General features: G+C 40.1%; 1 protein-coding gene across 1 annotated transcript in view; it reads left to right on the forward strand.

The window, feature by feature from the left end:
* The first annotated feature begins 1,818 nt into the window (after positions 1 to 1,818).
* DTNBP1 (dystrobrevin binding protein 1) overlaps positions 1,819 to 14,697 on the forward strand; it is a 69,527-nt gene continuing 56,648 nt past the window's right edge. The window contains exons 1-5 of the mRNA XM_020798588.3: positions 1,819 to 1,973; positions 6,192 to 6,242; positions 8,837 to 8,887; positions 10,224 to 10,284; positions 11,508 to 11,640. Coding sequence (XP_020654247.3) covers positions 1,918 to 1,973; positions 6,192 to 6,242; positions 8,837 to 8,887; positions 10,224 to 10,284; positions 11,508 to 11,640 — 352 coding nt within the window. The 5' untranslated portion in view covers positions 1,819 to 1,917. The remainder of the gene's footprint in view (positions 1,974 to 6,191; positions 6,243 to 8,836; positions 8,888 to 10,223; positions 10,285 to 11,507; positions 11,641 to 14,697) is intronic.

Raw genomic sequence — 14,697 nt, forward strand, 5'->3', positions numbered from 1 at the left:
TTTATGGGAGTGGTGGCAGTTTACCTGACAGGGTTGAGACACTAACATTGTGTGCCTAACCAGGGTTCCTCTTTGTTGTTAAACTCCGTACAACATATCCAATCAGGCCAATGTGTGTGCGTTCCCACTCAAGTTCTGTAGCCTTCCCCACATTTGCTCCCATCTCAGGATGAATGGGAGTGGTTTGGCAGCATGGCTACAGAGAGGGAGCCTCAACTGGGTACTCGATCTTTGACACTGAAACTTTACAACTGATGCAAATTGAGAAGAGAGAGAAAAAGAAGTGTACATGAAATGTGTTTACAGCACGCATTCTATCCATTTTTATTTAAAATCTCAGTCAGACTTATTTTACAGTAAGCCGGTTGCAGCTTTCATTTAGACATGTAAATAAAGTGATAAAAATAGCATGGTTATTTACTGCTTCTGGAGAATGCCAGTCTTTTGTGGGATTAAATCTTTTTTATTTCTGTTTACAATACACATACTTTACTAGAATCTTCTAAATTCCTACTAACAATATCTAAAGCAGGGGTTGGGGAACAGCTTTTCTGGCAAGGGTAACATTCTCTCAGGTGTAATAAGTTAGGGGGTCTCATGTTGTGGATGGCAAGACCAAAAACAGGAATAGGAGAGGGGCTACATCCAAAAATGTGGTAGTGGGGAGATACCATTCCACACAACTATTTCATTCCTTTTCTAGTCAAACACCTGAAGGCAAAACAAACTGCAAACCGTTGTTTGGCTGCAGAGGATTCCCCACAGTGCCTCTTTGACAGGGGCTGAATGAGCCAAAGGATCCCTTGCCCTTCTAAGAGTAGACCTTTGGTTTAGATGGGCGGGGTAGAAATCTAATAAGATAAAATAAATAAATAATAAATAAATTATTAAGATTATTACATCTTTGTGAACAATAGTGTTGTGGCCATTATTTATTGACACCAGGAGCTGGTGTAGTGGCTCCCAACTTGAGTTTCATCAGCTTCAGTTCACAGGGCATTATTAGAAAAATATTTTCCTCTGAAGAGTTTGGTTTCTACTCTAGAATTTTTGATTTTAGGTAGAAAGCAGAAAAGCCATGTTACCGAAGGGTAGTGATTGAAAAAAGTCTGCTTCTGTACAATAGACTTTCTATCCGATTGTCAAAGAACAGAAAGGAGATAAATATTGTGGACAAAATTAATGTTTATACTAGACATAGCAGTGCAAAGACTTCATATGTATTTGGAGGTTACATTAACATTCTTCCTGATTTGCGGCCTGCGTGGTATTTATTTTCTCTTCAGCCAATTTTTCTAACATCAGCCCTGTCATGTGATATGCTGCCCGTATTACAGTTCATAAAAACCTCCCCACGCAGAAGGCCGTACTGTACTGTACGTCTCTACTCCACTGAATTACAACCTTCTGGTGCGGAAAAACATTGAAGAAGGGCGGGCTGTAGAAGGAGGGGGGGGGAAAGACACTGCTGACGTCATTGCACGGGTTGTGCGCATGTCAAGAGGGAACTACTAAGCCAACAGATTTATGAAATGTTAGAATGCCTCATAAACCTTTATTGTAAACACCAAAAAAAGCAAACATTCTCGCAAATACGGTGCCGCAGTCCGCTCTCTTTGTCTCTCTCTATGAAAATCTCTGTCACATTTCCACCAGCGTTGGCTTCCTCCCGATCTCGGACCGTTGGATTGAGCGCCGCCACCCCCCCTCCGGTGGGTGGAGCCTCTGTTGTTGACAGGGCTAGGGCGGGTGGAGGGACAGGCGACGGCGTTCGGCGGCTTTCCTGTTGGCCCTTTCCCGTAGAAGCACCGCCCCTCCCTCCCTCCCTCCCCAGCACCCCTCCCCTCCCCGCTTGCTTCCCGGGCACCGCAGTCTTCCCCGCGGTCTCTGAGAGGGGAGTAGTGGGGAGGGCCGAAAATGTTCGAGACCCTGCGCGAGCGCCTTCTGAGCGTCCAGCAGGACTTGACTTCGGGGTGAGTAACCGCCTCCGCCAGAAAGTTGTGGTGGGTCCAGTTGTGGTGGGTCCCTGAGGTGTGGAGCCTGTGGGGGTGGGGAAGGGGGGGCGAAGGGACGGGACGGCACGAAGTACTACCAGGGAACACGAGTACCGCTCCCAGAACTCTGCTAATAAGGGACATGTTGTGGGGCGTTAAGTTTGGGTTAAAATAAATAAATACATTCCCAGAGACGTACCAGCGCCTCAGTCGGCTGTCGCGCTTGGGGCGGCGGACAAGAGTCCTCCTGAGGCAAGTGGAGGGCGACAGTTTGCACTCCTGGGGTTGGCAGTCCTTCGCCCATTGGAAACAATGGAGGGGATTTGAAGGTAAACTCGGGGAGGGAGGAAGACGCTGCTGCGACCGTAGGCGTGTTGGAAGTGAGCCACCCCCACCCCCCTTTTACTCGTTCGGGACCTGCTTCTGAGTAGGAACGCCAGTGGATCAGGCAAAGCTGTCAGAAATGTATTGGTGACATTAACTCCTACGGAGAAGAGCCTGCTTCGTCGGATGCATGTTCGCAGTGGACGCTGCTTTTTGGGGTTTTCTCCTTGTGTTGCCGAAAATAATGGTTATTTGGGGTGGGCAATACGGGAAGAACTCGCTACATAGGAATTGAGGGGAGGGGCACTTCACAAACCCCATTTTGCTATTCTGGACTATTCATTCCGAATAACTGTCACTCTCTGGCTCTTCCCAAATGGTTAATTTAACTAAGATACATGTGTATCCATGCTCAAGCGTATACTGTACTGTATTGAGAGGGTGGAAAACTTTTCCCTTGGTTTGTCATTCCTGTACAGTAAAAAGTCAGTTTTACTGGTCAGATTACTGGTTATGTCGTTTCATCTGCTCAAAATATATTAGCCATATTTTCTTTTCTTCCCTCCTTTCTTAAAAGTTGTCTTAACATTTCTGATAAAGAACAGATTTTTATATTCTGTATCACAGTGTGTCTTAGAAGTTTAAAAGGTGGTAGCAGTGTTTAGTTTGTTACAGTGATTCTCAGATACACTAGTTTACCAGTTTTGCATTTTATAATTGTCGTTCAGGAGCCTGCTTCGACTTTTTGTGTGTGTGATTTAAAACCAAAAGTGGAACTTGGCTGTTCTTTTGTCTGCTTGGGGGTTTATCAAGAGACACTGATCTTCCTGGCATATATAGGCCTGGGTTACAAGTGACCCTGGATTTACTGTATTTATGCTTTACAGTCTTTGCTTTCTTAATGTTAGCATGTGAACTCCAACAAAGTCCGCAATATGACAGACTTGTTTTGTTTGATGCACTAGTCCTTGTTTTAAATAATATTCTTGTTATTTGATTATTTTTGTGATAACACCACAATCTGAGAATTCTTATTTTTGAAACTGTGTTTGAAATCATATATTTCAGGAGTAGATGTGTTAAACTGTAAAGTGAACTTAGATTTTTCTGATGCTTAATTTTGAACAAAGTACTGTATAGCCATGTCACTATAATTTCTGTGTACACTATTTCAGTTATTGTTCTATAGTATGATAGACATTTTGTAGTTTAACAATAATAATTACATGCCATCAATTCAAATCTGATTTATAGCAACCCTTTCTGGGGTTTTCTAGGTAGAGAACGATCAAGTTTATTATTCTCTTCTTCTTGGGGCAATCTGGGACTGTGCAGCTTGCTCATGACTACACAGGCTGCTTCTTTAGTTTATATTTTTTCAGTGTACAGACTAATAGTATTTTAGACTCATCAGAGGCATCCTTCAGTCTCGAGGGACTATGGTAACGTTCTCTGTATGGAGGACTTCGATGCTGTATGCGAAGCTGGAGTGTCCTCTTCAGAGCACAAAGCCTGGGTAGAATAATATGGATGATAGGCTGTTACCCAAGCAGCAAATCCCCCCTCTCCACATTGCTGAAATAGTCCAGTGGAAAGACAAGAGCCAATACAACTGGTTCCAGCAACGTCACAGGAGTTGCCAGAATGACATGAACTGCCTCCGGGACTCTGGCTCTGGATTTTGCCTCGAGGTTTACTCCTGAAGCCTTTTCCATCTGTGGATATGGCAGCAAGGCAGTGGAGGTTTGAAGTCGGAGTTTTCCTTCTCCTAGATGGGTTGCCTTCCCGCTTATGTTCAATACTTGACAATGTATTTGACTTCTGAGGGAGATGGGAATGAAGCTGTTCTATAACATTCTTTTAAATATCTGAAATGATTTATTACAAGTGTAACACTGCATCAAAATTATGACTTCTCATTAGACTTAATAATTTGAAATACACTTATGTGATGAACATGCTGAAATAGTCTTCTTGTGCTGACAGATGCAAGTGAAAGTGGGCACTGGCAGACATCCTATTAAAAGATAAATCAGAAATGTTTGTAGCAAAAGGCAGAATGTGATATATGTTCTTACAAAATAAGTACCTGTGTTCACTCAGAACAAGGAGGTGATGACATAAAAGAAGTAGATACAATTCCTACAATTTCTTTCATGTGTCTTCTACAGTTAACTCACTTGGATAGTTGTTTTGTGAAACCATGAATAGTTTGAAAATGAAGGGATGTTGGAAAATTAAATCTTTCTTTATTTTTCTTTACATAGTAAGCTGGGGAGTTTCTGTACTTTTTCCTAAAACTTGCTAACAGCAGAGGTTCTCGTGGAATTTGCTTCACTTTTCCTGTACCTTTCCAGAAAGGACAGCTTATTTTTTTGAAATTTTTTTTGAATACTCACCATCATAAAGCATTCTAGAATCGTTTATAAACCTAGCAAAAATCTAACGGAACAGCTATAACACATATCAAGATGCTAGTAAACAATCATCCAGGTATAACAGCAGAGTAGACAACTCTCATTATCCATTCTCAAAATATACACTAATAAAAATGGACAGATGGAACATAGCCTGATGCCTAAACCTGAGAAGATTGGTAGTAAGTGGATTTTTTCAAGGTGGATGTTCTTCATACAACAGATGAAGTCAGCAATACCACATTTTTGTTGTTGTCACCTGCCTGATCTCTGGCAATTGTGGCGCTGAGAAGACATCCTTGATAGGAAATCTTAACATTTGGGCAAGGAAATATGGAAGAAGATAGTCTATCAGGTTGAATCCTGACAAAATGAAAACCTGTTTCTTGTATCCAGGAAGGAACTCTATAGTTTATTCCTGATTGTGTTGCACTCTCCATAAATAGGAGTATCTTGGGCATATTGTTTGGGAGTTCATCCTCATCTAGCTTTGTTGTTTGAGTTTCAGAATGGCACAAAATACCTTTTAGTTCTTCAGCCACAATTCCTAGAGGTAGTCTGGCCACTGTGGTTCATGTTAACTCCAAAAGGATTAATATTCTTATAACTGTTGGAACATCCCTGTAGTTAACCCGGAAGCTTCCAAAAGTACAGAAGAAGGTTAGGGTTTTCAGAAGTGATTTACTAGTCCCTTTGGGAGGGGGTGCTCCGGGACTGTACAGCTTGCCCAAGGATATATAGGCTGTCCCTTTTCCTGGGAAGGACAGTAGGTGTCAAACAATTATTTTCTGGCTCCGCTGCCAAATATCCAACTCCCTGAACTACCCAGCCAGCTACAGAGTGAGATTGTCAGAATAGCAATATCCATAGAAAGACAGAATAATATTATACTTATTATGAAGGGCTGTAATTGGTGCGTGTTTGTTTCTCATTATAGTTCAAAGTGCTGCTTTTGATATCTTCGATATCAGAAACAGAGATTCCAATATCAGACTGGCAGTTTTTGAGGCCATCTGTTCAAAAAATCCCTGTTAAATGTAATGGCTGCATTTGTACTTGATAACAAGCTATGGCTTGTTTTGTTGAATTTTTATACAAATCTGACAAGCCATGATTTGATAATTGTACTCAAACTATGGTTAGAACCTGTGGTTTGTTGTTGAGTTATGAGCACTGGCTTGTGTAAACCACAGCTTGTAACAGCATCTGAACCTGCAATTGTGCTTTGTCTTGGACTTCTTTCCTCATCTACGGTGCTTGTTGAGAAACAAATCAGTGAAAGAGAAAGAGGAATGAATCAGAAGTGGGGAAAACAAACCATGCTTTGTTTGACATCTGCAGTGCTTAATGCACCGTGATGTATGAATGTAACCAATGTGCCAGTGAAGGAGTGACTCTTCTTATCTATGGCATTCTCATTAGTTGCCTTACTGCTTCGTTCTATGTGTTTTTCTAGGCTGAAGACTTTGGGTGATAAATCAAGAGAAGCCAAAACAAGTAAACAGAGGTAATATTGGGTACTTTGACTTCCAAAAACATTGTTTCATAAGCAAAATATATTTAACAAATGAGAATAATTGCATGCCATTTACATGACATTGCATAAATACTATTCATTGGATCAGAGTTTTAAGAAAATACATGGATATAAAAATTTTATACACCCCTGTTAAAATGTCAAATGTCTGTGATGTAAAAAAATGAAACAAAGATAAATCGTTTCAGAACTTTTTCCACCTTTATTGAGACCTATGAATTGTGCAACTCAGTTGAACAACAAACTGAAATCTTTTAGGTGGAGGGAAGTAAAAATAAAAAGCTGAAATAATATGGTTGCATCTGTGTGCACACCCTTAAACTAATACTTTGTTGAAACACCCTTTGATTTTATTATAGCACTCACCCTTTTGGGGTATGAATCTATCAGTATGGCACATCTTGACTTGGCAGTATTTGCCCACTCTTCTTTGCAAAAACGCTCCAAATCTGTCAGATTGCAAGGGTGTCTCCTGTGCACAGCCCTTTTCAGATCACCCCACAGATATTTAATTGGATTCAGGTCTGGACTCTGACCGGGCCATTCCAAAATGTTAATCTTCTGGTGAAGCCATTCCTTTGTTGATTTGGATGTATGCTTTGGGTCGTTGTCATGCTGAAAGAAGTTCCTCCTCATGTTCAGCTTTCTAGCAGAAGCCTGAAGGTTTTGTGCCAGTACTGTATTGACTGGTATTTGGAACTGTTCACAATTCCTTCTACCTTGACTAAAGTCCCTGTCCCAGCTGAAGAAAAAAAGCCCCAAAGCATGATGCTGCCACCACCATGCTTCACTGTGGGTATGGTGTTCTTTTGGTGATGTGCAGTGTTGTTTTTGCACCAAACCTAACTTTTGGGCCGGGAATTAGGGCCGAAACGTTCAACCTTGGTTTCATCAGACCATAACACTTTTTCCCACATGCTTTTGGGAGACTTCAGCTGTGTTTTTTCAAACTTTAGCTGGGCTTGGATGTTTTTCATCATAAGAAAAGGCTTCTTTCTTGCCACTCTACCCCATAGCCCAGACATATGAAGAATACGGGAGATTGTTGTTACATGTACCACACAGCCAGTACTTGCTCCTTTAATGTTGCTGTAGGCCTCTTGGCAGCCTCCCTGACCAATCTTCTTCTAGTCTTTTCATCAATTTTGCAGGGACGTCCAGTTCTTGGTAATGTCACTGTTGTGCCATATTTTCTCCACTTGGTGATGACTGTCTTCACTGTGTTCCATGATATATTTAATGCCTTGGAAATTCTTTTGTACTATTCTCCTGACTGATACCTTTTAACAATGAGATCCCTCTGATGCTTTGGAAGCTCTCTTCGGACCATGGATTCTGCTGTAGAGTGTGACTAAAAATGTCAGGAAAGATCTACTAGCACAGCTGATCTTTATTTGGGATTCCTCAGAGGCACTTTAAATGATGGCAGGGGTATGTTGACTGCTACTTAAGTTTGAATGTGATTGTTTACTGCTGAACACAGCTTACACCCCCAGTTATAAGAGGGTGTACACACAGATGCAAGCATATTATTTCAGTTTTTTATTTTTACTTCCCTCCACCTAAAAGGTTTGTTGTTCAACTGAGTTGTACAGTTCATAGGTCTCATTAAAGGTGGAAAAAGTTCGGAAATGATTTATCTTTGTCTCATTTTTTACATCACAGACACTTGACATTTTAACAGGGGTGTGTAAACTTTTTATATCCACTGTATATTGGCAGAATTCTACTTTTTATTTTGATATTTACAAAAACATATTAAGGTTTTATCTTAATTTATTGTGCCAATTATTGCAAAATATAGAATCAGTCTTTAAATTAGTTGTTGCGATGGGAGCTGCAGTTGTAGCAATGGCCACTACACATTCCTGGATCAGCTTTCTGGCGAAGCTGCTATATGTTTGGAGGATGTAATAGAATATGGGGGCCATTAGATGTCCCACCTTACAGTATCCTTGGGACCAAGCAAATGGAGCTGAATGTTGTAGCCATAGAAAAAGATTGATGTTATTGTTGGGGGGAGGGGAGGTCCCAAACTGACTTGTAACTTACTTTTGGAGCTGTGAGTTCTTGCGCATCTTATTTATATGTTCAGACACTAAAATTGTCCCCCAAGGCCCTTATCTGGTAACTCCATGAAAATATGTGATATGGTTGTCTCCAAGAGAGAGGGCCTTTTCTATCTGTGGAATACTTTCCCCAGAGACTCACCTGATGGTGCATTATTGAATTTTTGGTGCCAGGTGAAGACCTTTTAAAATTCTCTCTGGCATTTTCTAATTTTATTGTGCTACATATTTTAATTTTGTTTTATAAGCTAAAAATGTTGGTACCATACTGCTGCTTTCATTTTTTTTATATTCTCCTTCTTTAGTTGTTATTTTACTGTATTAGGTTTTTTATTGCATGTCTAATATTATGGACCTCCCAGAGAAACTTCAGGTAATGGGTGGTCTATCAATGTATTAAATAAATAAAGATAATTATGAAAAAGATGAATCTAAAAATTAACCTGAGAATGCTTCTACATTTTGGTTAATATTGTCCTTCAATTTTTATTATAGGACTGTACAAAGTTTGCCAGAGTTCTCTGCTGGATTAGTGCTGCTGAGTAGGTAAGTACCTCGTTGTAATTCTATTTCTGGGTTATTGTTTTTATTACATTTTGCTTGTGTATAATTTCACATAATTATCAGTTTACAACCACTCCCAGTTAGATCTATTGTTTAACTTGATTAGATAAGCTAGTACCTATGTTTCTTAGCTGAAATTCACAGTATGCATTTTTAGCTCAGATCTTTAGATGCCATGGTATTTAAGAAGATTATGGAAATTTGGAATTCTGCTAAGGCTTTTGTGAGGGAAACTCCTCAGTACTAGAAATCTTTGTCACTTAATTTCAGAGTTTTAAAGCTTCAAAGCTATTATATTTTCTGGTCAATATATCTAAGTAAATATTCCTAGAACTGTACTGAGTCTATAAATTCTGAAAATATGCTTTTAAAAAAACTTGATCATCTCAGTTTTTTAAGTGAAGCAGTTAAAAAAAGCAAAAATGCTACAAATAAACTGCTGAATTTAATACAATAACAGTTATTTTTCTTGGCAACCTTGTGCTAAACCCAGTGGTTGTACTATTTAGTGGAGGCCCATTGAAATCAGTGGGACAGGTTAGGGTGTGCCCATTGGCAAAAATGTGGGAAATGCTATGGGCTTGGGACAGCCTGATTTGCATTTTTCCCATTGATCACATGATACAAAAGGAAAGACTAATCAGTCTGGAGTCATCCCCACTCACCCTTCATCTCCGCCATTGGGGCTTCACTTTATTTTGAAATGGATCCATTCACGTTAGTTCAGATGGTGTGATTACTTGAATTGATGTAGAAAAGTGTGACTTGGAAGGGGCAAAGATCTATCCCTCCAGGCTGCAAATAATACAATTTCTTTTTAAAAAACAACTTGTTGCCAGTGCTGATGCATTTAGAGCATCTAAGGGGGAAAAAAGAAACAGAAAAGGAAAGGAAATCTGCACTCTCTCCTTGTTTACAGCCTATTACAGCTTATTAAGTAGCTCTTATGAAGCTGCACCACCTGCTGGCCTATAAGATAACTACATTAAGAAGTTGCAAACAAAGCTTTCCTGTGTGGCCCATTAATTCAAACTGTCCCTGGTAAACTTTTACTTCCAGTGTGACTTCACAACTTGTGAATGTGAATGTGAGTGAACTCACATTTCTCTCACTGTTTAATCATACCCTTTGTGGTGAGCATATCCCATTCACTTTAAAAGACCAGCTTTGGATTTTTCAGTATATTTCCACAAAAACAAAGCATTGTTAAAGCCATCGTTCTTCTTTACTGTAAACAAGTAGTCAGCATGATCAGGTGTTCTTGTCACCATTGTCTTAAGTATAACATGTAATCTTACTACTATATATTTTTGTGAAGGTACGAAGATACGTGGGCAGCTCTTCACAGAGGGGCAAAAGAATGTGCAAAAGCAGGAGAGGTAAAGCATTTTCAGAAATTAATATGAAAAACATTTATTTAAAATGGTTGTTGTGGGTTTTTTGGGCTCTTTGGCCATGTTCTGAAGGTTGTTCTTCCTAACGTTTCGCCAGTCTCTGTGGCTGGAATCTTCAGAGGACAGCACTCTGAAGATGCTAGCCACAGAGACTGATGAAATGTTAGGAAGAACAACCTTCAGAACACGGCCAAGGAAGAACAACCTTCAGAACACGTCCAAAGAGCCCGAAAAACCCATAACAACCATTAGATCCTGGCCGTGAAAGCCTTTGCAAATACATTTATTTAAAAAATGGTTTGTAGTTTTTTTTTATTGAGGGAAGGTGATTCCTTTCAACTACATTAATTTTGTCAGAGAAAAAAATCTCAGTGAGGATCTCTAGTGACAAAATGGGGGAGCTTCTTCAGTCTCGTAGAGACTGTTCTTTCCTCGCAAACTGTTTTGTCCATAATGAAAATGGGAGTAAAGAAGAGGCTTTCCATGGCTTCGCACTGGGGAAACGTGCATGGTACATGCATGTGTAGATGGCCCCTGAGCCACCATCCCGTGCAGCTTTGGGGCGGATTGAATAGAAAACAGAATATAGCAATATTATGAAGAACTATTACTGATGTTAAATTTAGTTGATTGTAATAAAGTAAAGCAAATGGTGTATTTATTAACTTAAGGAGAAACTATAGAGACATTGCTGCTTAGAGGATATGGTTGAAGTAGTTGAAAAAATATTGGCGGGAATCCAGCTATTGTTTGTGAAAGGTTTGTGTAACTTGCCACATCTAATTGCGGCTAACTGACAAGGTACTGGAGTGCATCTTGAGTGCACAATTAGGCCTGTGACATCAGCTATGCAGCCCAGATATGCCACAGCAACTTGTCAACAAGCTGCAGTTAGCTGTTACACAAGTTACAAAAACCTGATGTAAACACCAATAGGATTTTGTCTAATGTTATAATTTTGATTTCTGTTTTGGTTTTGAAATTGAAAAAAATGTTACAAAAGATAATTGTATATAAATTGTGGTAGTAATGGCTGTAGATTACTTGTTAGCCTTTTATTCCTACTTGAGTATATCTGGTGATTGTGAACAGAAGTCAGCAGCTATCAAATCATACATAATACTCTAATATGTGGCTGTCATAGCAGCAGTCTGCTTAGATGCTTGAAAAGATGGTGCATGTTTCATAATGATGATGTCTGGTTGCAGCTGATAGATAGTGAAGTTGTAATGCTTTCTGCCCATTGGGAGAAAAAAAGAAGTAGCCTCTTAGATCTTCAAGAACAGCTTCAACAAATTCCAGTATTTTTAGCAGATTTGGAATCCACAACAGCTGGCCTGGGTAAGTGTGTTTGCTTTTTCTTCCTCCAATTAATTTTATGGATTTGTAACTTAGTTTTTAGAAAATATTCTTAAAGGCATATTTCAAGAAATGTAACATATTGTAGTACTGCACCAAGACAAAAGTTTGCTTTTTTGCACCATGTCTGTGGTCACTGTCTAGGGCAGGGGTTTTAAACTCAATTTACCTGGGGGCCACTAGAGACAGAGTCTGGGTGAGGCTGGGCCGCATCAGATTTTCCGCCAAGCGGAGCAAGAGCCCAAGGAAGCCGCCCAGGAGTTTCCTTAGCCGACAGACAGGTGGGCTGGCTGGCAGGCTGCAGTTCTGGATGGAGGGTGCAAGAGGTGCTGTCTTGGGAGAGAGCCGGTGAGCGAGGCAAGGCTTTTTTTTTTACTCTTGACAGCAGAGAATGTGTGGGCGCTTTGGGGGGGCAGGCAAGGCGAGGGCCACAAACTATCATCTGGGGGGCCGCAAATGGCCCCTGGGCCGCATGTTTGAGACCCCTGGTCTAGGGGATACGGGAGCAGAAGTAAAAAAAAATTTTTTTCCAGACCTTCTTGGGTTTGTAAGCCTAAATGGATGAGATAGAATGGTCAGTATGATGGTGATTTTTTAGATCAACTTTTGGATAACTCTCCCAGTGACTTCATATAAAAATAAAAAGATGTGGGACACACAATGTATCCCTGTGGCATCTTCAGGCCATGAGTAGTAGCTCTTTGGCCCTGCCGTCTGGAATTGGTTTCCCTCCTGAAAGGTGCCAAGGCAGAACAGAGTCTGCAGAAACCTAATTTGGAGAGCCCTTCCAGAAGAGTATGATAATGTAGATCTGGCAAAGTGTGGCCCCCTAGATGTTGCTGGACCACAGCTCTCTCCTTCAGCCTGTACACTTGGTGAAACACCATTTTGAAGGCTGCATTTTGGCTAGCTCTACTAAAATGGTGCTGAAGCCAGCTAAGTGAGCCAGTAGAATCAGCACAGTTGCTCTCCTTCACCTTCCAATTAGGGTCATCTATTAGGATTATTCAGCTTTCTGAGACATCACTCCTTTTAATAGTGAATTCGTGTTTAGTAGGGTAAAGTGAGGTCACTGGGAAACAAGATGGATGCATGGTCACATGGGGGGGGGAAATCTCAAGTATTGCAGAAGTATTGGAAGAATTGTATGTATGTGTGTAACCCAGAATAGTCCAGTGAGGGCTGATCGTGCTCAGTAGCCATTGAATATGCCTGGTGTGTTGGCGGAAAACTAAAACTGGAAGAGAGAATCCTTGAAGGCATGGTGGCTAATTGGCTATGCTTCACATTGCAACATTTTTCTGTGGGTTGAAAAAATGTTTTGATGCGACAGAAAGGTTTATAAGCTAGCTATTTCAGAGATTTTAAAAATTCTGTTCTGTTTTCTGTTACGTTACTTAAAAGCAAATGAGAATCCTAGAGTGATTGACTTATATATTCTTATATATTTTATATATTTTAGCAAGACGCCTTGTTGTATTTGTCTTTGTGCATTTGGATTTACTCTTCCTCCAGGAAACTTAAAGTGGTTACTAGGTGCATTCCTGAAAGCTAGCATAAGTTGCAAGAGGATTGACCTTGCGATTGCATAGTAAACTTTATGTCTGAGCATTCTTTTGAAGAGCCTCATGGCACAGTGGTTAAACTGCTGTACTACAGCTAAAACTGTGCTCACAACCCAGGGTTCAATCCCAAGTTTGACTCAGCCTTCTATCTTTCCGAGGTCGGTAAAATGAGTACCCAGGTCACTGGGGGGGGGGCTATGTGTAGCCTGCATAATTAACTTGTAAACCGCCCAGAGAGTGCTTGAAGTGCTATGGGGCAGTATATAAGCAGCATGCTTTGCTTTGCTTTGCAATTTGGACTTAATACCTCTCTCTCTCTCTCTCTCTCTCTCTCTCTCTCACACACACACACACACACACACACACACACACACACACACTCAAGACATCATGTCTAGTTTAAGTAAATATTTATTGTCAGCAACACTTAATAAACAAAAGTGGGCTTCTTAACAAATATATCATAGGATCAATTTATAGAGTGCTATTGTCTCCCCACTTCTAAATTAGATAAATCTAATAAAATAGGCTACAGCTCACAGAGGTTCATGCTATAATACATTTGTCAATCTTTAATAAAGTAGAAAAGACTCTGTGCTGCAGCAGACTAATGTGCCTACCCTTTTGAAATTAAATAATCTACCTTTGAATCACCCATCTTGAAGTTAAACTATGTGTTGAGCTAAGGAGATCCTGATGTCTTTCCTAATTAAATACAGCTAAAGAGAAGGGGGGGGGGGATAAAGTTGTTCAAATATTCCTTTGCGCTTTTAATCTTCCTCATCTTCCTGCAAGCTGTATTTACTATGCAAAGGAAAAATATTCAGGCATGATTACATCCATCTTTCTCCTTTCTAGGTCAAATGACAACTTTTGGTGGGAGGATGTTGGGAAAATAATGCAGGGAATAGTGCCACCCCTTCTCTGTACTTTTTTCCCAATCCAGTTGATATCACCTTACAGAACAATATTCAGTGTTTTTTTCTGTTTTTGTTAGAGTTTCTACGTCTCACATTTGTTTAAAAGATCAAATAGATCTGCTGAAATAACGTGAAGTTTGGCCCTCAACGTAGGATTTATGCTGCTAGGAATATCACACTAAATCCAGGTCATCTGGGAGAATAAGATCAAATTGCATCATTACTGACTAGAAATTTGGGCTGTGTCTTACAATGGTGTTGGTTGTATTTTGTCTTTGTAAAACTAATTTAACTGCATTGCAGTAATACAGCTGATGTTAATGGTTATTGCAGCAGTTAACAAATTTACTACTTGTAAAAAAAAGTCTTTTTTTTACAAAGTACTTACTGTGATATGTAAGCTAAGAAAGCTACAATACTTGAGAATTGAAAAGCGCATTGTGGATAGAAGAATACAGGGACTTCTAATCATGTAAATTAGCTGCCCACTAGGGGATGCTCAATGACTACTTTTCCAGAAATTAGTATATGGAATGGATAGGTAACCATATTTT

The sequence above is a fragment of the Pogona vitticeps genome, chromosome 4 (assembly GCF_051106095.1).
Source record: "Pogona vitticeps strain Pit_001003342236 chromosome 4, PviZW2.1, whole genome shotgun sequence".
Classification (NCBI taxonomy): Eukaryota; Metazoa; Chordata; class Lepidosauria; order Squamata; family Agamidae; genus Pogona; species Pogona vitticeps.